Source organism: Callithrix jacchus, chromosome 22 (genome assembly GCF_049354715.1).
Source record: "Callithrix jacchus isolate 240 chromosome 22, calJac240_pri, whole genome shotgun sequence".
NCBI lineage: Eukaryota > Metazoa > Chordata > Mammalia > Primates > Cebidae > Callithrix > Callithrix jacchus.
Genome location: NC_133523.1, coordinates 5,960,665 through 5,984,624, shown reverse-complemented (window position 1 = coordinate 5,984,624; position 23,960 = coordinate 5,960,665). Strand labels below are relative to the sequence as shown.

At 50.0% G+C, this 23,960-nt stretch overlaps 1 protein-coding gene across 1 annotated transcript; it reads left to right on the top strand.

The window, feature by feature from the left end:
• Positions 1-1,242: 1,242 nt before the first annotated feature.
• On the top strand, positions 1,243-22,792 carry ACER1 (alkaline ceramidase 1). Its single transcript, XM_017967402.4, has 6 exons — positions 1,243-1,364; positions 16,116-16,230; positions 16,325-16,466; positions 18,973-19,110; positions 21,536-21,673; positions 21,944-22,792. Exons 1-6 carry the CDS (start codon positions 1,272-1,274, stop codon positions 22,110-22,112), a joined length of 795 nt encoding a protein of 264 aa, XP_017822891.4. The 5' UTR covers positions 1,243-1,271; the 3' UTR covers positions 22,113-22,792.
• Positions 22,793-23,960: the final 1,168 nt, after the last annotated feature.

Genomic DNA, 23,960 nt, shown 5'->3' with positions numbered 1-23,960 from the left:
CACGCCTGTAATCCCAGCACTTTGGGAGGCTGAGGCGGGTGGATCACGAGGTCAAGAGATCGAGACCACCCTGGTCAACAAGGTGAAACCATCTCTACTAAAAATACAAAAATTAGCTGGGCATGGTGGCGCACGCCTGTAGTCCCAGCTACTCGGGAGGCTGAGGCAGGAGAATTGCCTGAACCCAGGAGGCGGAGGTTGCAGTGAGCCGAGATCGCGCCATTGCACTCCAGTCTGGGTAACGAGAGCAAAACTCCAACTCAAAAAAAAAAAAAAAGAAAAAGAAAACCCATTACGATTCATTGAGCATTACCATTCATTGAGAGCTTACTCTGACATAGGCAGTGGGCTAAGCCTTTGACGGGCTTTGTCTCTGTGTGCCTATTTTACGGCTGGCTCTGTCACCATCCTCTCCAAATCAAAGGTGAGCAAACAGAGGATCAGAGAGGTAAATTCACTCGCCCAAGGTCACACAGCTTAGAGGAACTCAGGCTGGGTGAGGTGGCTCATGCCTGCAATCCTGGCACTTTGGGAGGCCAAGGTAAATGGATCACCTAAGATCAGGAGTTCCAGACCAGCCTGGTCAACATGGTGAAACCCCATATCTACTAAAAATACAAAAATTACCTGGGCATGGTGGTGGGTGCCTGTAATCCCAGCTACTCGGGAGGCAGAGGAAGAGAATTGCTTGAACCTGGGAGGCAAGATTGCTTGGAGTGAGCCGAGATGGTGTCGCTGGACTCTAGCCTGGGTGACAGAGCAAGACTCTGTCTCAAAAACAAAAAAAACAAAAACTAGTCAGGTATGGTGGCAGCATGTGCCTGTGGTCCCAGCTACATGGGAGGCTGAGGCAGGAGCGTTGCTTGAACACAGTTGTTTGAGGCTGTGGTGAGCTGTGGTCACATCACTGCACTCCAGCCTCAGCAGCAGAGCGAGACCCTGCCTCTCATACATAAATAAGTACCTAAAAGATAAAGACAGTTCCCTCCACCACCGCCGCCCCCACCAATTCTTATTCCTAATGAGTCTGGATGGAAGGCCTCTTCCCTGCCCACCTCTGCCCTGCCTGGGCAATGCCAGCCCCACGGCTTATCCCCAGGGCTGCTGTCACTGAACAGCCAGGCTGCCCTGGTGCAACTGAGGAGCGGCTCAGCAGGTTTTTCCTCTCAGCCAGCCTGTCCTCTCCCCCGCCTCACCAGGGCCCGGCCCTCCCAAACTCGCCTTCTCCTCTCTGCTGTGCTCAGCCGGCTGGTGGCGGGCACCGAGACAAGATGCCCAGCATCTTTGCCTATCAGAGCTCTGAGTTGGACTGGTGTGAGACCAACTTCCAGTACTCGGAGCTGGTGGCTGAGTTCTACAATACGGTGAGCGCGAGGGTAGGTGGAGGAGTCTCTCCAGATGCCGGTTCGAATCCCAGTTCCTCCCCATTGATCCTTACTGGGGAATCTTGCTGGAGAGGCTCGCCCGTCTGAACCCTAGTTTTCTCATCTATTGGCCAAAGACTGTCAGCTCTCATTCATTGACTTGTCTTTACTTGATGCCAGGCTCTGCGGTAGGTTTTGGAGACACATCGATGGCCAGGAAAAGAACCGGTTTTTGCTTTCCCTAAACTAACGCTGATGTAACTGCAGGCATTTCCAACCTGGGGTGATGGTGCTTTCACCGCGGGGGCGGGGGGGCCGCAGAGGTAGCTGTGGTTTGGGGAGGGAGAGGAGGCCCCTGAGCTAGAGGGGGTGGGTCAATCAGGAAAGGCTTCCTGGAAGAGGTGACTATCTATCTTGTTCACAGCTGTACCCTCTGACCAACTTGTCCCGGTTTGCCTGGGACTGTCCTGGTTTCTGTATTTACAAAGTTCCGGCTGGGCATGGTGGTTCATACTTGTAATCTCAGCAATTTGGGAGGCCAACGCAGGTGCATCACTTAAGGTCAGGAGTTCAAGACCAGACTGACCAAGGTGGTGAAACCCTGTGTGTACTAAAAATAAAAAAATTAGCCAGGCATGGTGGCAGGCGTCTGTAATCTCAGCTACTCGGGAGGCTGAGGAAGGAGAACTGCTTGAACTTGGGAAGTGGAGATTTCAGTAGGCTGAGATTGTGCCACTGCACTCCAGCCTGGGCAAGAAGAGAGAAACTGTCTCAAAACAAAAGAAAACAAAGTTCACCTCTTGGCCGGGTGCGGTGGCTTATGTGTTATCCCAGCACTTTGGGAGGCAATGGAGGGTGGATTGCCTGAGCTCAGGAGTTCGAGGTCACCCTGGGCAACATGGTGAAACCCTGTCTCTACTATACAAACAATTAGCTGGTGTGGTGTTAGGCATCTGTAGTCCAAGCTACTCAGGAGGCTGAGGCAGGAGAATCATTTGAACACAGGAGGCGGAGGTTGCGGTGAGCTGAGATCATGCCACTGCACTCCAGCCTGGGCAAAAGATCAAGACTGTCAGGAGGCTGAGGCAGGAGAATTGCCTGAACCCAGGAGGCGGAGGTTGCGGTGAGCCGAGATCGTGCCATTGCACTCCAGCCTGGGTGACAAGAGTGAAACTCCGTCTCAAAAAAAAAAAAAAGATCAAGACTGTCTCAAAAAGAAAAAAAAAAAGTCCCACCTCTTGGGAAACCCCTTGGTTCCAGGCATTCCTGGATGGTTTTCTTTTTCCTGTTAAAACACCACATGGGGTGTGGGTGCTCATCTGTAATCCCAGCACTTGGGAGGCCGGGGCAGGTGGATCACGAAGTCAAGAGATCGAGACCATCCTGGTCAACATGGTGAAACCCCGTCTCTACTAAAAATACAAAAAATTAGCTGGGCATGGTGGTGTGTGCCTGTAGTCCCAGCTACTCGGGAGGCTGAGGCAGGAGAATTGCCTGAACCCAGGAGGCGGAGGTTGCAGTGAGCCAAGATCGCGCCATTGCACTCCAGCCTGGGTAACAAGAGCGAAACTCTGTCTCAAAAAAAAAAACAAAAAAACACCACATGGGATGCGGGTGCTCATGCCTGTAATCCCAGCTACTTGGGAGGCTGAGGCAGGAGAATCACTTGAACCTGGGAGATGGAGGCTGCAGTGAGCTGAGATCATGACACTGCCTTCCAGCCTATGTGACAGAGCAAGACTCCATCTCAAAAAAAAAAAGAAAGAAAGAAAAACCACCACATGGAAAGTGCTCACAAATCATGGATGTACCTAGCGCCACAGCTTATACCTGTAAACACAGCACTTTGGAAGGCAGAGGCAGGAGGATCACTTGAGCCCAGGAGTTCCAGACCAGCCCAGGCAACATAGCAAGACCCTGTCTCTACAAAAAGATTTTGTTTTTGTTTTTGTTTTGAAATGGAGTCTCACTCTGTCACCCAGGCTGGAGTGCAGTGGTGCAATCTTGGCTCACTGCAACCTCTACCTCCCGGGTTCAAGTGATTCTCCTGTCTCAGACTTCTGAGTAGCTGGGATTACAGGTGTGCACCACCATGCCTGGCTAATTTTTGTATTTTTAATAGAGATGGGGTTTTACCATGTTGGTCAGACTGGTCTCGAACTCCTGACCTTGTGATCTGCCCACCTTGGCCTCCCAAAGTGCTGGAATTACAGGCATAAGCCACTGTGCCTGCCTTACAATAAGTTTTTTAGGCTGGGTGTGGTGGCTCACGCCTGTAATCCAGACACTTTGGAGGCCAAGGCAGGTGGATCACCTGAGGTCGGGAGTTCAAGACCAGCCTGACCAACATGGTGAAACCCCATTTAAAAAAAAAAAAAGGTTTAAAAAAATTAGCCAGGTGAGCTAGTGCATTCTTGTAGTTCCAGCTACTTGGGAGGCTGAGGTGGGAGGATTGCTTGAGCCCAAGAAGTGGAGGCTGCAGTGAGCCAAGATCGCAATACTGCACTCTAGCCTGGGTGACAGAGGGAGACCCTGTCCCCCCCCCCAAAAAAGTGGATGCATAAATGATAATGGCATTTAACCGAAGCTTGAAAGCCAAAGATTGGTGCAGTTGGCCATGCCCATTCTGGGTGCTGGGAACACAGTGGTGCTTGCCTGGAGCCCTGGGGATGATGGCATCCAGAAGGACTGCTTAGTTCCATGCCCTGCTCATAGCTTGCTGTGTACTAGGTACCCTAAACATTTCACATGAAACATCTCCTTTAATCGGCACGCTGACATTGGGAGTTAGATGCAATCTACATGATAGAGACTTCGTCCCATTTTTCAGGTGATGAAACAGGTGTTTGGGAATTTGAAGGCTGTACCCAGGGTCACTCTGGTTGTTAGAGCCAGGATTTAAACTTGGGGTGAGTCCAGGAGACTTTTTTGGGAGGAGGGTTGGAGGCTCAGTTCCAGGGCGCTCAGGTTGCCCCAACCCTGTTACCTTGGACCCCAGGGCTTCCCATAGCTGGGAGATGGGATTAGGAGATTCCGGGATCCACATGGTCTCACTGATTCTTGCTCTTCCGTGGCCAGAGATATGGTTTCTGTCCTCAGTAGTTCCACCTCTAAAATGGGAGGGAGCGGAATGATTGATCCTCAGAGGCTGAGATGATGGGTAAGGGTTCTGGAGCCCTTCTCTCTGGAATCCCCAGAGGCCCCTGTGGTCCATTGTTCCCTTTCCTTCCCCGCGCCAGGTGAGAGCCCCCACAGAACACATTGAGAGGCCATGTGTTGTGACTCTCCCCTTTAATCTAGCACTTTGGAAGGTCGGGACAGGAGGATCACTTGAGGCCAGGAGTTTAAGAGCAGCCTGGGCAACATAGCAAGACCCAGTCTCTAAACAAAATTTAAAAACTAGCTGTGGGCTGGATGCTGTCTTATGCCTGTAATCCCAGCACTTTGGGAGACCAAGGCAGGTAGATCACTTGAGGTTAGGAGTTCGAGACCAGCCTGGTCAACTTGGTGAAACCCCATCTCTACTAAAAATACAAAAATTAGCTGGGCGTGATGGCGCACACCTATCATCCTGCTACTTGGAAGGCTGAGGCATGAGAATCACTAAATCTGGGATGTGGAGGTTGCAGTGAGCCGAGATCACGCCACTGCACTCCAGCCTGGGTGACAGAGTGAGACTTCGTCTCAAAAAATAAAGAAATTCAATTCAATTAAAAACTAGCTGGTAGGCTGAGGCAGGAGGATTGCTTGAGTCCAGGAGTTTGAAGCTGTGGTCATCCGTTACTGTACCACCGGACTCCAGCCTGGGCAACAGAGTGAGATCCTGTCTCTAAAAAATAAAAGGCACCTAGAAAGTGCTGATTCAGGTGTGAGCTGAGCCTGAGTAGAGCCGTGTGTTCTTATCACATGTAAAATTGTCCTCCACTGGATTCTCTGCAGCCTGTCCCCAAGTGAAATATATTGAGCCACCTGTAGCTACCTGGTAAGGCTGCGGGTCTCACACTCCTCTGATCACAGCATCTATTAGGAAAGAGATTTTACATCATGATCACCCTGTACCTGCCTTTCCAGATGTGTATCACACAGAAACAGAAGTTGCACAAAACGAGACTTACCTTTCCCTGGTGCAAACACACTTGGAAACTTTCTATTCTATTCTGTCAAAAAATCTCTCTCTAAACAGGTCAGGGGATGAGGAATAGAATGAGAGTTGTGTGAGAAAGGGCTTCCCCAAGACTTTCTCCTCCAAAACACTTCTGAGTATCCCAAAGCTAATGAATCCCAAGCTAATAAATCATACACTTCAAAAGGGTAGGGTGGGTGGCTAATTTTTTCTTTCATTTTTGTTTTGGTTTTTTTTGAGATGGAGTCTCACTCTGTTGCACAGGCTGGAGTGCAGTGGCGCAATCTCACTGCAACTTCCGCCTCTTGGGTTCAAGTAATTCTCCTGCCTCAGCCTCCTGAGCAGCTGGGGTTACAGGCGCACACCACCATGCCCAGCTAATTTTTGTATTTTTAGTAGATTTCATCATGTTGGCCAGGCTGGTCTCGAATTCCTGACCTTGTGATTTCACCTGCCTCGGCCTCCAAAAGTGTTGGGATTACAGGCGTAAGCCACCATGCATGGCCCTTGTTTTTGTGTTTTTTTTTTTAGAGACACAGTCTTACTCTGTTGCTCAGCCTGGAGTGCAGTGGTGCCATCATAGCTCACTGCAGTCTTGACCTCCTGGGCTAAGGTGGTCCTCCTGCCTCAGCCTTCAAAGTAGCTGGGACCACAGGTGCATACCACCAGAGTTAATTTTTAAATTTTTTATACAGATGGATGCTGGGTACAGTGGCTCACACCTGTAATCCCAGCACTTTGGGAGGCCGAGGTGGGCCGATCACTTGAGCTCAGGAGTTCAAGACCAGCCTGGGCAACTGGTCTTGAAATCCCATCTCTATCAAAAAAAAAAAAAAAAAATTAGCCAGGTATGGTGGCACACAACTGTAGTCCCAGCTACTCAGGAGGCTGAGGCAAGAGAATTGTTTGAACCCGGGAGGTGGAGGTTGCAGTGAGTGGAGATGGTGCCACTGCACTCCAGTCTGTGCAACAGAGTGAGATCCTGTCTTAAAAAAATTGTTCTGTATAGAGTTGGGGTCTTGCTGTTCTGCCCAGTCTGGGCTCAAGTAATCCTTGCCCCTTCACTTCCCAAAGTGATAGGATTACAGACATGAGCCATTGCACCCAGTGCCAACCTTTTCTATACAGGGCTAGCTAGTAAATACTTTTGGCTTTGTGGGCCATCCAGACTCTGTCTCAACTATTTATACCACTGTAGCTGGAAAGCAGCCACAGATAATAGAGAAATAAAGGAGTGTGGCTGTATGCCAATAAATTTGGGAAGCAGTCTCACTCTGTCACCAGGCTGGAGTGCAATGGCACAATCTCAGCTCACTGCAACCTTCACCTCCCAGGTTCAAGTGATTCTCCTGCCTCAGCCTCCCTAGTAGCTGGGACTACAGCTACACACCACCATGCCCAGCTAAGTTTTGTATTTTTAGTAGAGACGGGGTTTCACCATGTTGGCCAGGATGGTTTCCATCTTTTGACCTTGTGATCTGCCTGCCTCAGCCTCTCAAAGTGCTGGGATTACAGGCGGAGCCACCACGCCCAGACAACCAATAAAATTTTCTTGATTGACACTGAAATGTACCTTTCATGTAACTTTCACGGGTCACAAAATAATATCTTTTTAACTTTTCAATCATTTGAAAATGTAAACATGATTCTTAGCTTGTGGGACACATGATAGAAGACAGTGGCCTGAAATTCACCCACAGGCAAAAGGGTTTATTTCTTGTGTTCTTTCTTTTTTTTGAGACAAAGTCTTCCTCTGTCACCCAGGCTGGAGCTCAGTGGCACAATCTCGGCTCACTGCAACCTCCGCCTCCTGGGTTCAAGCAATTCTCCTGCCTCAGCCTCCAGAGTAGCTGAGATTACAGGCACCTGCCACCATGCCCAGCTAATTTGTTGCATTTCTAGCAGAGATGGGGTTTCACCATGCTGGCCAGGCTGGTCTTGAACTCCTGACCTCAGGCGATCCACCTGCCTCGGCCCCCCCAAAGTGCTCTGATTACAGGTGTGAGTCACTGCATCCTGCCAGGATTTTTATTTTCAAATCAGAGATAATTTCCATAGACCACAAGGTTTATATATACAGTCATCCCTGAGTAATTTGTAATTGTAATACATGAAGTGGAAACCATAATATTCTCACCCATGTGTGTAGGGCTGGATATATGCTGGTGAATTAGCATGATCAAAAGTGAAATGTAGGCTGGGTGTGGTGATTCATGCCTGTAATCCCAGCACTTTGGGAGGCTGAGGCACACAGATCAACTGAGGTCAGGAGTTCGAGACCAGCCTAACATAGTGAAACTCTGTCTCTACTAAAAATACAAAAATTAGCTGGGCGTAGTGGCAGGCATCTGTAATCCCATCTACTCAGGAGCCTGAGACAGAAGAATCACTTGAACCCAGGAGGCAGAGGTTGTAGTGGGCCAAGATCGTGCCATTGCACTCCAGCCTGTGTGAAAGAGGGAGACTCCGTCTAAAAAAAAAAAAAGTAAATAAAAAGTGAAATATATGCTGGCAAAATAGTTAAATCAAGAGGCTGCTGATCTAGGACTCTAAACGAAAGAAAATATGTGGCAGAAAAAAATTTAAAACCTATTCTCATTGATTTCATCATTATCTACTTATAAGTCATGACTCGCAGTTAGAAAAAAACTTCTCTGAAAAAGCATCTTTCTTGTCGCCCAGGCTGGAAGGCAGTGGGGCAATCTCGGCTCACTGCAACCTCCACCTACCAGGTTCAAGAGATTCTCCTGCCTCAGCCTCCCAAGCAGCTGGGATTCCAGGCGTGCACCATCATGCCCGGCTGTTTTTTCTATTTTTGGCAGAGACGGGGTTTCATCACGTTGCCCAGGTTGCTCTCAAAGTGCTGACCTCAGGTGATCTGCCTGCCTCAGCCTCCCAGAGTGCTAGGATTATAGGCGTGAGGCACCACACCCCGCCTGCTTTCTTGCTACTCTGTAAGGATGCAGAGCCCAGCCACTTGTGATCAGGGTTACAGAAGCAGAAAACACCCAAAGACTCAACATGTAGGCATTGGGTTTTGAAAGATGAATAGGAGTTTGCCAAGTGGGGTAGGAGTTTGGGGGAGGAGAGCAGAAGAGGGGAAAAAGATGTGCTCAGTTCTGGAAGTCAGAGAGGAATCGGTCAGACTGAGAAAGCAGAGAGTATGTTCCTGCGGCTGAAATGTGGGTAGGGACAAAGACAGTAACCGTGTGCATGCTTGGTTAGAATGCTGGAACTGCATCCCGCGTCCACTGATGGACTCATTCACTTATTCAACCAAAATGCTATAAAACAACTTTTGCTGGATGAGCCTGGGATTCCAGAGAGGCTCGGTGCCCCCAGGTTGTAAGAGATTCAGAATGAGAAACAGATTTCTCCAGCCCCGTGGTTAGTCTGAGGCAGAGAGAGGAAGGAGGTACCGGAGGCGGGTGTCAGAGGGATGGGGCATAAGGCCTCTGCCTGCTGAATGGGGAAAGAACATCAACAGTACTCTGGGGGCCAGGTGTGGTGGCTTGCACCTGTAATCCCAGCACTTTGGGAGGCCGAGGCAGGAGGATCACTTGAGCTCAGGAGTTTCAGACCAGCCTGGGCAATATAGTGAGACCCTGTCTTTACAAAAAATTAAAAAAAAAATAGCCAAGCATGGCGGTGCACACTTGTGGTCCCAGCTACTCCAGAGGCTGAGGCAGAAGGATTGCTTGAGCCCGGGAGTTCTGGGCTGCAGTGAGCTATGATCGCACCACCCCACTCCAGCCTGAGTGACAGAACCAGACCTGGCTTCAAAACAAAACAAAAGCCAAATTCAACAACAGCAACAGCAACATACCATGGAAACCGTCTTACAGGAATGAGTAGATGTCCTCTGAGGCTCTCGATTTTGTTTGTTCGTTTTAGTGACAGGGTCTTGCTCTGTCGCCCAGGCTGGAGTACCATGGTGTGAGTATAGCTCACTGCAGCCTTGAACCCCCAGGCTCCAGTGATCCTCCTGCCTCAGACCCTGCAGTAGCTGGGGTTGCAGAGGTGAGCCACCATGCCCAACTCAAGGCTTTGGAGGCAAAGGGAACAGCATATGTAAAGGTCTTTTTTGTTGTCGTTGCTGGTGTTTTGAGGCAGAATCTGGCTCTGTTGCTCAGGCTGTAGTGCAGTAGCACGATCTCAGCTCACTGCAACCTCTGTCTTTCAGGTTCAAGCAATTCTCCTGCCTCAGCTCCCCCAGTAGCTGGGATTACAGCACCCACCACCACGGCTGGCTAATTTTTTCTTTCTTTTCTTTTTTGTTTTTTTTTTTTGAGACGGAGTCTCTCTGTGGCCAGGCTGGAGTGCAGTAGCGCAATCTCGGCTCACTGCAACTTCCACCTCCGGGGTTCAGGCGATTCTCCTGCCTCAGCCTCCTCAATAGCTGGGATTACAGGTGTGTGCCACCATGCCCAGCTAACTGCTATATTTTTAGTAGAGACAGGGTTTCACTGTGTTGGCCAGGAAGGTCTCTATCTCTTGACCTTATGATCCGCCTGTCTTGGCCTCCCAAAGTGCTGAGATGACAGGTGTGTGCCACCACGCCCAGCTAATTATTTTTCTAGAAAAAAATTTTAATAGAGATGGGGTTTTACCATGTTGATCAGGCTGGTCTCGAACTCCTGACCTCAAGTGATCCACCCACCTCAGCCTCCCAAAGTGCTGGGATGTCAGGCGTGAGCCGCCATGCCTGGCCAAGGTCTTGAGGTGGAACAGCACAGACTGGAAGGAAGTAGTGAGTGGCCTGAAGTGGAGCCCAGGCTGTTGGTCCGGGAGAGACTGAGGGTGAAAGGACTGGAGAGGTTTCCAGGGGCCAAATGGGAAATGTCAGGCTGAGGATTGTGTGCTCTGCCCTGAGAGCCTTGGGGAGCCATAAGTACCTTTTTTTTGAGACAGAGTCTCACTCTGTTGCCAGGCTGGAGTGCAGTGGCATGACCTCAGCTCACTGCAACCTCCACGTCCCAAGTTCAAGTGATTCTCCTGCTTCAGCCTCCCGAGTAGCTGGGACTACAGGCACCCACCACCATGCCCAACTAATTTTTGGATTTTTAGTAAAGACAGGGTTTTACCATGTTGACCAGGATGGTCTCGATCTCTTGACTAAGTGATCCACCCGCCTCAGCCTCTCAAAGTGCTGGGATTACAGCTATAAACCGCTGCACCCCGCCTCACAGGTGACTTTTGAACAGAGGAGAGTCATGATGTGGGGTTGGCTGGGGCACCTTGTGGCATTTGGAAGATGGGCAGAGAGCAAGGCAAGGATCATCCAACCGGAACAGAGGTTAGTGGAATGGGAGGAGCAGCTCAACTAGGGAAGCGGAAGAGGTCCAGGTGTGGCTCTTACAGTTTGCTCCTGCTTGCATTGGGCTGGTGGCCTCCAGGTACAGCCTTCTTCTGGGTCAATGACAACGTAAGAGAGTCTCTCTCTCTCTTTTTATTTGTTGTGAGATGGAGTTTCACTCTTGTTGCCCAGGCTGGAGCACAACAGCGTAATCTCGTCTCACTGCAACCTCTGCCTCCTGGGTTCAAGCGATCTTCCTACCTCAGCCTCCCCAGTAGCTGGGATTATAGGCATGCGCCCCCATGCTCGGCTAATTTTGTATTTTTGTTTGTTTGTTTGTTTGAGATGGAGTCTCACTTTGTCACACAGGCTGGAGTGCAGTGGTGTGATCTTGGCTCACTGCAACCTCTGCCTCCTGGGTTCAAGCGATTCTCCTGCCTCAGCCTCCCGAGTAGCTGGATTACAGGTGCACACCACCACACCCAGCTAATTTTTATATTTTTAGTAGAGAGGAAGTTTCACCATGTTGGCTGGGATTATCTTGATCTCTTGACCTTGTGATCCACGTGTCTCGGCCTCCCAAAGTGTTGGGATTACAGGCACGAGTCACCTTGCCCAGCCTGTATTTTTTTTCTTTTTAGTAGAGATGAGGTTACTCCATGTTGGCCAGGCTGGTCTCAAACTCCCAACCTCAGGTGATCTGCACACCTTGGTCTCCCAAAGTGCTGGGATTACAGGCATGAGCTACCTCACCCAGCTGAGAGTTTCAAATGGTACAGGTGGAAATTTCAAGGCTCCCCACATCCTGGAGACAGTGAATTATGATCACAGCACTGCACTCCAGCCTGGGCAACAGAACGAGACCCTGCCTCTAAAAAACAAAAATTAAAAAGAGGCTAGGTGCAGTGGCTCATGCCTGTGATCCCAGCACTTTGGGAGGCCAAGGCGGGCAGATCACTTGAGGTCAGGAGTTCCAGACCTGCCTGGCCAACATGGTGAAACCCCCTCTCTACAAAAAAATACAAAAATTAGCCAGGCATGCTGGCTCACGCCTGTAATCCCAGCTACTTGTGAGGCTGAGGCAGGAGAATCGCTTGAACCCAGGAGGTAGAGGTTGCAGTGAGCTGAGATCGCACCACAGCACTCCAGCCTGGGTGACTTGGTCTCAAAAAATATAAAATAAAAAGAGAAACATGAAGAGCTCAGAGGAGGGAGAGGGCGGAGGAGGTAGTCTAGGTGGTCTGCAGTGCCTTCATCTCCAACACTCTCCACACCTCCTCTCCTGACTCTCCTTGAGGCTGGCCTCTGCCGTGAGGCTCCAGTCCCAGCTCCCCCCTGAATGCTGTGTGACCCAGGAAGAGACCTGGCCCTCTCTGAGCCCTGAGCTGCATGCAATGGGCAGGTCTCATGAGCTCTAAATTCCAAGTATGGATGTGAGATCCAAACACACCTCCCTCTTCTGCTGTCCTTCTCATCAATATGCACAGCAAAAGCAATTAGTTACTGAGTGCCTCTGGTGTGCTGGGCTCTACCAAAAGCAAGATGGGAAGACAGGAAAATGCTTCTCTGTCTTAGTCCGTTTTCACACTGCTAATAAAGACATACCTTTATGTCTGGGCAATTTACAAAAGAGAGAGGTCAGCCGGGCATGGTGGCTCACGCCTGTAATCCAAGCACTTTGGAGGCCACGGCAGGCCGATCACCTGAGGTCTGGAGTTCAAGACCAGCCTGACCAACATGGTGAAACCCCATCTCTTAAAAAAAAAAAGAGGGCCGGGCGTGGTGGCTCACGCTTATAATCCCAGCAGGCGGGTGGATCACGAGGTCAAGAGATCGAGACCATCCTGGTCAACAAGGTGAAACCCCATCTCTACTAAAAATACAAAAATTAGCTGGGCATGGTGGTGTGTGCCTGTAGTCCCAGCTACTCGGGAGGCTGAGGCAGGAGAATTGCCTGAACCCAGAAGGCAGAGGTTGCAGTGAGCCAAGATCACACCATTGCACTCCAGTCTGGGTAGCAACAGCAAAACTCCATCTCAAAAAAAAAAAAAAAAGAGGTTTAATGGACTTACAGCTCCACATGGCTGGAGAGGCCTCGCAATCATGGTGGAAGGCAAGGAGAAGCAAGTCACATCTTATGTGGGTGGCAGCAGGCAAAGAGAGAGAACGTGTGCAGGCAAACTCCCATTTTTATTTTTATTTTATTTATTTTACTTTCTTGATACAGAATCTCTCTCTGTCCCGAGGCTGGAGTACAATGGTGTGATCTTGGCTCACCATAACCTTCGCCTCCCAGGTTCAAGCGATTCTCCTGCCTTAGCCTCCTGAGTAGCTGTGATTACAGGCATGCACCACCACGCCAGGCTAATTTTTGCATTTTTAGTAGAGACGGGGTTTCACCATGTTGGTCAGGCTGGTCTTGAACTCCTGACCTGGTGATTCGCCCGCCTTAGCCTCCCAGAGTGCTGGGATTACAGCCTGGCCAACATGGGGAAACCCCGCCTCTACTGAGAATGCAAAAATTAGCCAGGCATGGTGGTACACATCTGTAATCCCAGCTACTTGAGAGGCTGAGGCAAGAGAATTGTTTGAACCCAGGAGGCAGAGGTTGTAGTGAGCCGAGATTGAGCCACTGCACTCCAACCTGGTTGACAGAGTGAGACTTGGTCTCAAAAAAAAGAAAATGTTGTAGAATTAGATGGTTGCACACCTTATGAATATACTAAAAATCCACTGAATTGCATAGTTTAAAAGAACAAATTTTATAGTATGTGATTTATGTCTCAATTTTTTTTTTTTTTTTTTTTTTGAGACGGAGTTTCGCTCTTGTTACCCAGGCTGGAGTGCAATGGCGCGATCTCGGCTCACTGCAACCTCTGCCTCCTGGGTTCAGACAATTCTCCTGCCTCAGCCTCCCGAGTAGCTGGGATTACAGGCACGCGCCACCATGCCCAGCTAATTTTCGTATTTTTAGTAGAGACGGGGTTTCACCATGTTGACCAGGATGGTCTCGATCTCTTGACCTCGTGATCCACCCGCCTCAGCCTCCCAAAGTGTTGGGATTACAGGCTTGAGCCACCGCGCCCGGCCCTATGTCTCAATTTTAAAAATAGGGATGTTAAAAAACAAACAGCCCACAGCTCTTGGCACACCCTAAGTACTGAACACATTGTGGCTATTACCATTATAATACAGCACACAGAGACATGAAAGTGACATTCATTAATTTTATTAGGTATTTATTCATTTCACTGAATAATTAGCACTGACTATAATCCTCATAAAATCCTGTGAAGTAGGTACAATTGTGCTCCCCATTTTACGGATGGGGAAATAAAGGCTCAGAGAAGGTATGTTTCTTTCTCAGGGCCTCACAGTATGTAAATTACAATTGCACAAAAGTTGCAGCTTCTCAAAGAGCCTGGTCCTAGATTCTCTCCCTTAACTACAGTGCTATGAGACCACTTTACAGGGTGATTAAGAATTAGGCTGTATGTCATGGCTCACATCTGTAATCCCAGCACTTTGGGAGGCCAAGGTGGGTGGCTTGCCTGAGGTCAGGAGTTCGAGACCAGCCTGGCCAACATGGTGAAACCCCATCTCTACTAAAAATAGAGATTGGGATTTCACCATGTTGCCCAGGCTGGTCTGGAACTCCTGAGCTCAGGCAACCCACCCACCTCGGCTTCCCAAAGTGCTAGGATTACAGATCTGATCTACCGCACCTGGCCGATTTTTGTATTTTTAGTAGAGATGGGGTTTTGCTGTGTTGGCTGGGCTGGTCTCCTGACCTCAGGTCGTCCACCTGCCTCGGCCCCCAAAGTGCTGGGATTATAGCCACCATGCCCGGCCATCACCTGCAGTTTCATTCACTCATGTGTCTGGTGACTGTATGGGGAGGAATCCAACTACTGGAGCTCCTCTGGTGTCTCTCTCTATCTCAGTGTGGCCTCTACACATGGTTTCTCCAATGTGGTGGCTTCAAGCATAGCCAGTCTTCTTTTGTGGTGGCCTAGGGTCCCAACGTCTCATGCTATGAGACAGAGAAAGGTGGATGCCACAGTTCCTTTTATGACCTAACCTCAGAAGCCACACAGTATCATTTCTACTTCATGCTGTTTGTCAAAAGGGTGTTGTATCATCTTTCCTTGTCTGCAAGGGCAAGCTCAACTCATGACTTCCATGTCCACATTTCAGCCCACGGGAAGAGGAAAGGGAGCAAGCTTTCCTTCATTGGTTTCTGAAAGGACTGACCTGGAAGTAGTAGATGTCATTTACATTCTTATCTCATTGGCCAGAGCAGGTCACAAGGCCACAGTGAGTTGCAATGAAAGCTGGGAAATGTAGTCTTTCGTTGGGTAAGCTGTGTGCCCAGCTCCAATTTAAGAGAGAGTATTTCTACAGGAAAAGGGGCCGGGCACAGTGGTTCATACCTGTAATCTCAACACTTTGGGAGGCCGTGGTGGGAGGATTGCTTGAGACAAGGAGTTTGAGACCAGCCTGGGTAACATATTTCTCTACACAAAATTAAAAAAAATGAGCCAGGTTGGGGTGGTGGGTGTCTGTAGTGCCAGCTACTCAGGAGGCTGAGGCAGAAGGATCCTCTGAGCTCAGCTATTTGAGGCTGCAATGAGCTTTGATCACACCGCTGCACTCCAGCCTGGCAGCAGACAAGACCCTGCCTCTGAAATAAATAAACACAAGAAATGAAAGAGAAGAAGGACAATATATATGGAAGTTTAGTCGATAATCTTTGCCACACTCATTGAATGAATGAATGAACTGATAACAGATTAAGGAATTGATCTCTGGCTGACCAGACATCAATTTCAGCTGATGGTCAAGATCAGCTGAAGTGGCCAGGCACAGTGGCCCACGCCTATAATCCCAGCACGTTGGGAGGCCAAGGCAGGCGGATCACCTGAGGTCAGGAGTTCAAGACCAGCCATGGCCAATGTGCTGAAACCCCGTCTCTACCAAAAATATAAAAAATTAGCCAGGTGTGGTGGTGGGCGCCTGTAATCCCAGCTACTTGGGAGGCTGAGGCAGGAGAATTGCTTCAACCTGGGAGGTGGAGGTTGCAGTGAGCTGAAATGGTGCCACTGCATTCCAGCCTGGGTGACAGAGGGATATTCCATATCTTACCAAAAAAAAAAAAAAAAAAGATTGACTGAAAAGTTGACAGGTGAGTGATTGCCACATCCTGGGTTGGTGAATTGCTTGAAATGCAGTAAGTAACGGACTGGCTGGTGACTGAGGGTCTGGACAGAGGGACAGCCTCCTCTGCCTCCGCTATGTGACAAGCTCCTTCCTATGGCTCTCTCTGTTCCAGTTTACCAATGTCCCCTTCTTCATCTTCGGGCCGCTGATGATGTTCCTGATGCACCCCTATGCCCAGAGGCGCTCCCGCTACATCTACATTGTCTGGGTCCTCTTCATAGTCATAGGTAGGGAGGTGGGGTTCAGGTCTGTGACAGTGGGGAGGCAGTGGGGGTGCAGGAGGTGGCAGCCCCCACTGACCACCTGCCCTTGCCACTGCAGGCCTGTTCTCCATGTACTTCCACATGACACTCAGCTTCCTGGGCCAGCTGCTGGACGAGATCGCCATCCTGTGGTTCCTGGGCAGTGCCTATGGCATATGGATGCCCCGCTGCTACTTCCCATCCTTCCTGGGGGGCAACAGGTGGGTCAGGGCCTGGCCGTCTGCACAGGGTGGGGTCTGAGTCTTCCGTTGACTCTGCCTGAGCTCACCTGAGTCCCCTGGGTTCCCTCCCCTGAGCCCTTTTGGGACCCTTGGAATTCCTCCCCTGACCACTTCCAGTTTTCTCCTGACCCTGCCGGACTCATGTGGGCTTCTGGAGAGCCCTCCCCTGAGCTCACTGGTTTCTTGGACTCCCTCCTCTGATCCCACCTAGATGACCTGGGACGTTCTTGACACTGTTGGAGCCACCAGAAGTTCCAGGAACTCATGTCTGTGCTTACCTGGGCCCAAGGGGACTCGTCCCTGAGCCTCTCACCTGGGGTCCCTGGAAGCTTTCATCTGAACCTCTTAGACTCCCTGAGCCCCTCTCTTGATTCTTGATCTAACTGATCCCCACTCTTCTTGACCCCTGTGAAAGCCTCTTATCCTTCTCCTTCTCCTTCTCCTTCGTTTTTTTTGAGACAGAATCTTGCTCTGTCACCCAGGCTGGAATGCAGTGGTGCGATCTCAGCTCACTGCAGCCTCTGCCTTTAGGATTCAAGTGATTCTCCTGCCTCAACCTCCTGAGTAGCTGGGATTACAGGCATGCACCACTATACCTGACTAATTTTTGTATTTTTAGTGCAGAAAGTTTCACCAATGTTGGCCAGGCTGGTCTTGAACTTCTGACCTCAAGTGATCCTCCTGCCTTGGCCTCCCAAAGTGCTGGGATTACCAACATGTGAAATTCTCTTCAAACCAGGCTTAACCCATTTGAGCCCTCCAGGACCCCCCAGCCGATGGTTCTCTGGGACCCCTGTAATCTTTCGTTACTCCCTACTGGGTCCTGGAGAGACACTGTCCAACATCTCTTCAATTCACCTAGACCCAGGGATCCCTCCTCTCAGACCAGCTGGGCTCCCCTGTATTCCTTGCCTGACCTCATTCCCTGGAAACCATCACACTCTTCCCGCCCTGCTGGGACCCTCTTCTCATCCTACTCAGTCCTCCTTCGGTTAAACCCTGCCTGGGCTCACCTAGGCTCCCTGAGACCTTCTGCCGAGTCCACCTGGGAACCTCAGGACCCTTTTCTTTATTTTCTTTCCTTCCTTCCTTCCTTCCTTCCTTCCTTCCTTCCTTCCTTCTTTTTTCTTTTCTTGAGATGAGGTCTGGAGTGCGGTGGCACAATCTTGGCCGTGGCAACCTCAAATTCCCAGGCTCAAACGATCCCTGCCTCAGTCTCCTTAGTAGCTGAGATTACAGGCACATGCCGCCACACCCAGCTAATTTTTTGTATTTTTGGTAGAGACGGGGTTTTACCATGTTGCCCAGGCTGGTCTTCAATGCCTGAGCACAAGTAATCCTCCTGCCTCAGCCTCCCAAAGTGCTGGGATTACAGGCATGTGCCTGGCTAGGACGCTTCTCTTTTTTGTGTTTTTAAAACAGAGTCTTACTCTGTCGCCCAGGCTGGAGTGCTGTGGCATGATCTCAGCCCACTGAAACTCCCAACTCCTGGGTTCAAGTGATTCTCATGCCTCAGCCTACTGAGTAGCTGGGATTATAGGCATTCACCACCATGCCTGGCTCAATTTTGTATTTTTAATAAAAATGGGGTTTCACCAGCAGGCGAGGTGGCTCATATCTGTAATCCCAGCACTTTGGGAGGCCAAAGGTGGGTGGATCACAGGGTCAGGAGTTCAGGACTAGCCTAGTCAAGATGGTGAAACATCATTTCTACTAAAAATATAAAACTTAGGCCGGGCGCGGTGGCTCACGCCTGTAATCCCAGCATTTTGGGAGGCCGAGGCAGGTGGATCATGAGGTCAAGAGATCGAGACCATCCTGGTCAACATGGCGAAACCCCGTCACTACTAAAAACACAAAAATTAGCTGGGCATGGTGGCACGTGCCTGTAATACCAGCTACTCAGGAGGCTGAGGCAGGAGAATTGCCTGAACCCAGGAGGCGGAGGTTGCGGTGAGCCGATATCGCGCCATTGCACTCCAGCCTGGGTAACAAGAGCGAAACCCTGACTCAAAAAAAAAAAAAAAATTAGCCAAGTGTGACGGCGGTTGCCTGTAATCCCAGCTACTCAGTAGGCTGAAGCAGAGAATTGCTTAAACCCAAGAAGTGGAGGTTGTAGTGAGCTGAGATCATGCCACTGCACTCCAGCCTGGGTGACAGAGCCAGACTCTGTCTCAAAAAAAGAAAAAAGAAAAGAAAAATAGCATTTCTATTTTTGCCAGGCTGTTGGCCAGGCAAACATGTTGGCCAGGCTGGTCTTGAACTCCTGGCCTCAGTTGATCCGCCCGACTCAGCCTTCCAAAGTGCTGAGATTACAGACGTGAGCCACTGCGCCAGGCCTGGCTAGGACCCTTTTCTGAGCCTAACTGGGCTCCCTAGAATCCTCTCCTTTCCTTGCCCACCTGGGCCACGAGATCTGCAGGTGGCCCTGCCTACAACCGCAGGACCTCCCTTCCCGCCTGCAGCCGAGGCCCTTCCTCCGCAGGTCGCAGTTCATCTGCCTGGTCTTCATCACCACCGCGGTCAGCACCCTCCTGTCCTTCCTGCGGCCCACAGTCAACGCCTACGCCCTCAACAGCATTGGCCTGCACATTCTCTACATTGTGTGTCAGGAGTACAGGAAGTGAGTGAGGGCTGCAGGTGTCTGGGCAAGGGGCTCCCCTCCCCCTCCTAGCACCCCTGACTCCAGGCTTGCAGACGGGACATCCCTTCCCCAAGATCACCCACTAACAAATAGCAGGGCTGGGATTTGAACCTGACTGCTGATCTCGTCCTTTTTGTTTCTCTATTTGAGACGGAGTCTCGCTTTTTGTGCAGGCTGCAGTGCAGGGGCGTGATCTTGGCTCACTGCAGCCTCCACCTCCCGGACTCAAGCAGTCCTCCCACCCCAGCATCCCAAGTACCTGGGACTAGAGGTGTATGTCATCACACCAGGATAATTTTTGTATTTTTCTTTTCTTTTCTTTTTTTGAGACTGACTCTCACTGTCACCAGGCTGGAGTGCAGTGGCACGATCTTGACTCACTGAAAAACCTCTGCCTCCCAGGTTCAAGCGATTCTCCTGCCTCAGCCTCCGGAGTAGCTGGGACTACAGGCGTGTACTGTCACGCCCAGCTAATTTTTGTATTTTTAGTAGAGACGGGGTTTCACCATGTTGGCCAGGATGGTCTCCACTTCCTAACCTGGTGATCCACCCACCTCGGCCTCCCAAAGTGCTGGGATTACAGGCATGAGCCATCACGCCCGGCAAATTTTTGTATTTTTCTTTGTAGAAACAGGGTTTCGACCGGGCGTGGTGGCTCACGCCTGTAATCCCAGCACTTTGGGAGGACAAGGCGGGCAGATCACGAGGTCAAGAGATTGAGACCATCCTGGTCAACATGGTGAAACCCCGTCTCTACTAAAAATACAAAAAAAATTAGCTGGGCATGGAGGCATGTGCCTGTAATCCCAGCTACCTGGGAGGCTGAGGCAGGAGAATTGCTTGAACCCGGGAGGCGGAGGTTGCAGTGAGCCAAGATCGTGCCACCGCACTCCAACCTGGCACCTGGCGACAGAGTGAGACTCGGCCTCAAAAAAAAAAGAAAAAGAAAAAAAAGAAAAGAAAAGAAACAGTTTCATCATGCTGCCCAAGCTGGTCTTGAACTCCTGGGCTCAAAGGATCCACCCACCCCAGCCTCCCAAACTGCTTGATTACAGGTGTGAGCCACCGCACCCGGCTGCATTTTGATGTTTAAACTGTTCCGCTTTAGGCTGCAAGCAAAGCCTGTGATTTTAACCATAAAGAACTCGTCTCATTCATCTCTGTTACACTCTTTCCCAAAAAACACTGGGTTAGCTCTGCTGTCAAGAAAAGACAGATGCTGGTCTTAAGTTGTACCAAGACACTGGCTCTGGAGAATGTCCCCCTTCCCATAACACACACACACACCCACCCACCCCACATGTCCTGTAGACAAACCGAAGTTTTCATGCCCTGACCCACAAGTGCACACATACCTCTACCCCAAAACATACAAACACCAAGGGGCCTGTTGGTTAAGAATAAAGATTATGTGATCAGACAAACTTAGTTTAGATTCCAGCTCTGCCACTTACCAGCGGGGTAACCATGGGGCGCGGTGGGGCATATCATAATCACCTGTGCCTCAGTTTACTCATCTACAAAGTTCTTGTGGGGACTGAGTTGGTATCTGAAGGTGTTTTATTATTTATTTATTTAATTAATTTGTGTTTGTTTTGAAATGGAGTCTCACTCTGTCCCCCAGGCTGGAGTGCAGTGGTGTGATCTCGGCTCACTGCCACCACCGCCTCCTGCATTCAAGCGATTCTCTTGCCTCAGCCTTCCAAGTAGCTGGGATTACAGGTGCCCACCACTATGCCCAGCTAATTTTGTTTTTGTTTTGTTTTGTTTTGTATTTTTAGTAGAGATGGGGTTTCATTATGTTGGCCAGGCTGGTCTTGAACTTCTGGCCTGAAGTGACCCAACTTGGCCTCCCAAAGTGCTGGGGTTACAGGTGTGATCCACCTCGCCCAGCCTATTATTGTTTTTTAAGACAAGGTCTTATTCTGTCACCCAGGCTGGAGTGCACTGGCGCAATCAGGGCCCACTGCATTCTTGCACTCCTGGGCTCAAGTGATCCTCCTGCCTCAGCCCCCCAAGTAGCTGGAATTGCAGGCTTGTGCCATCATGCCTGGCTAATTTTAACTTTTTTTGTAGAGATAGGGTCTTGCTGTTTTGCCCAGGTTGGTCTTGAACTCCAGAGCTCCAGCAATTCTCCCAACCTCAGCCTCCCAAAATACTGGGATTATAGGCATGAGCCACTGTGCCTGGCTTGAAGGACATTTGGAACTGCACCTGGTGTCCTGGAAATGCTCAGTGTTAGTTTTAAGCATGAGATTGGGCCCCCTCTGCTTGCAGCCTCCACTGCTGCTCTTTCCCTTCTTCCAGCCTCTGAGGCTCATCACTGTGGAAGAAGGAATTTCCCATCAGCCCCCTCAGGTGCTGCTCTCAGAGCCAGCCCTTGGTCCCCCTCTCCCTTCTCTAGGACCAGCAATAAGGAGCTTCGGCACTTGATTGGGGTCTGCGTGGTTTTGTGGGCTGGTGCTCTGACCAGCTGGATCAGTGACCGTCTGCATTGCAGCTTCTGGCAGAGGATTCATTTCTTCTATCTGCACAGCATCTGGTAAGCACCTGCTCTGATGCTGGAGGGAAGAGGAGCATTCACAGTCAGAGAATCTTAGATGCCAGAGCTCAGAGCAGGAGCCTGGGGGCTGGGGATGGAGGAGCAGAGAGAAGGAGTGCCAGATACAGGAACCTGGCAGTAGGGGATGGCTTTAGTCAGGGCCCAGACCCAGAAGGTCTCTTTGGATGGTCAAGATCCATGAGAAAGAGAGGGCCAGAGTGAGGCTATGGGCATCTTGTGCCCTCATCCCCTTCGCTCTGCACTCCACAGGCACGTGCTCATCAGCATCACCTTCCCATATGGCATGGTCACCATGGCCTTGGTGGACGCCAACTATGAGATGCCAGGTGAAACCCTCAAAGTCCGCTACTGGCCTCGGGACAGTTGGCCTGTGGGGCTGCCCTATGTAGAAATCCGGGGTGATGACAAGAACTGTTGAGAACTGCCAGCCTCTTGACTATCCAGCCACCCAGGACTTGCCTGTGTCTTGAGAAGAGAGCCCCTATCAGGACGTGCACCTGAGAGACACTCATGGCTCCTTCCTCCCTTTCCCCTTCCATGTCCTCCTGGTCCTTCGCTGCCCTGCCTTGAGGCAGAGGCTGGACTTTGTGACATCTCTGAGCAGCAGCCTGGTGACCATGGGGCTGTCTCATGCATCTCCCCTCCATGACCCGCCCCTGCCCTCTTTCATTTCCTTCCCTGTGTCCACAGCCTCCCAGTGACCATTTCACATGAGCTGATGGGGCTGAGTTACCAGGTACTAGGATGACTGAAGGATGTGGCATCTAAATATCAGCTTCTAGGCCAGGCACAGTGGCTCATGCCTGTAATCCCAGCACTTTGGGTGAACAAATTGGGTGGATCATGAGGTCAGGAGTTCGAAACCAGCCTGGCCAACGTGATGAAACCCTGTCTCTACTACAAATACAAAAATTAGCCAGGCGTGGTGGCACATGCCTGTAATCTCAGCTACTCAGGAGGCTGAGGCAGGAGAATTGCTTGAACCCGGGAGTTGGAGGTTGCGGTGAGCTGAGATCACACCACTGCACTGCAGCCTGGGCGACAGAGCAAGACTCCATCTCAAAAAATAATACTTAAATAAATACTAGCTTCTAAATATTGGTGGTGACTACCAGACTCCCTGATCTGTCTTTGGCCATGGCAATGTCCCTGGTTCTTGAGGGGCACCCCAGAGGATAAAGAATGTGACTTCTAGCCAGGCACAGTGGCTCACCCCTGTAATCCCAGCACTTTGGGAGGCTGAGGTGGGTGGATCACGAGGTCAAGAGATCGAGAGCATCCTGGCCAATATGGTGAAATCCCATTTTCATGGTGTTAAGAGCACAGGGCTTGGAGTCAGGCAGACCTAAGTCAGAATTCCTCCTCTACCATTTTCTAGTTGCCCAACCTTGGGGAAGTGATTTTTCCTGCCTCTGAAGCTCAAGCACACTGTCTGTAAAATAGAAGAAGTATTCTTTGTCTCGTGGAGGTTTTGTGTGGATAAAACAAATGAATGTGTGCGAAGTGCTTAGCATAGAGTCTGACAAACATCCAGCCATCCACTCACCCTTTAATTCACCTTCTCCATAGTTTATTCATCTATTCATTCATTTGTCTACCATTAATTTATCCATTTATCCATCCAGCCACCCTTTAATTCATCTACCCGTTAATCTATCCATCTACCCATCCTTCAGTTCATCCACACGTTAATTTATCTATCCACCCACCCATCCTTGAGTTCATCTACCCATTAATTTATCCATCTATCCATTCATCATCCACCCACCCTTTGATGCATCCATCTATTCATTTATCCATCCATCCATCCTTTATTTGCCCATTAGTTTACCCATCTACCCATTCTTTCATTCATCCACACGTTAATTTATCCATCCAGCCACACATGCTTTAATTCGTCTACCCATTAGTTTATCCATCCATCCATCCATCCATCCACCCACCCACCCACACGTTAATTCATCCACCCATTAATTTATCCATCTATCCATCCATCCATCCACCCACACGTGAATTCATCCACCTATTAATTTATCCATCTATCCATCCATCCATCCACCCACACGTATATTCATCTACCCATTAATTTATCCATCTATCCATCCATCCACCCACACGTGAATTCATCCACCCATTAATTTATCCATCTATCCATCCATCCACCCACACATGAATTCATCCACCCATTAATTTATCCATCTATCCATCCACCTACCAATCCTTTAGTTTATCTATACATTAGTTTACGCATCCACCTATCCTTAAT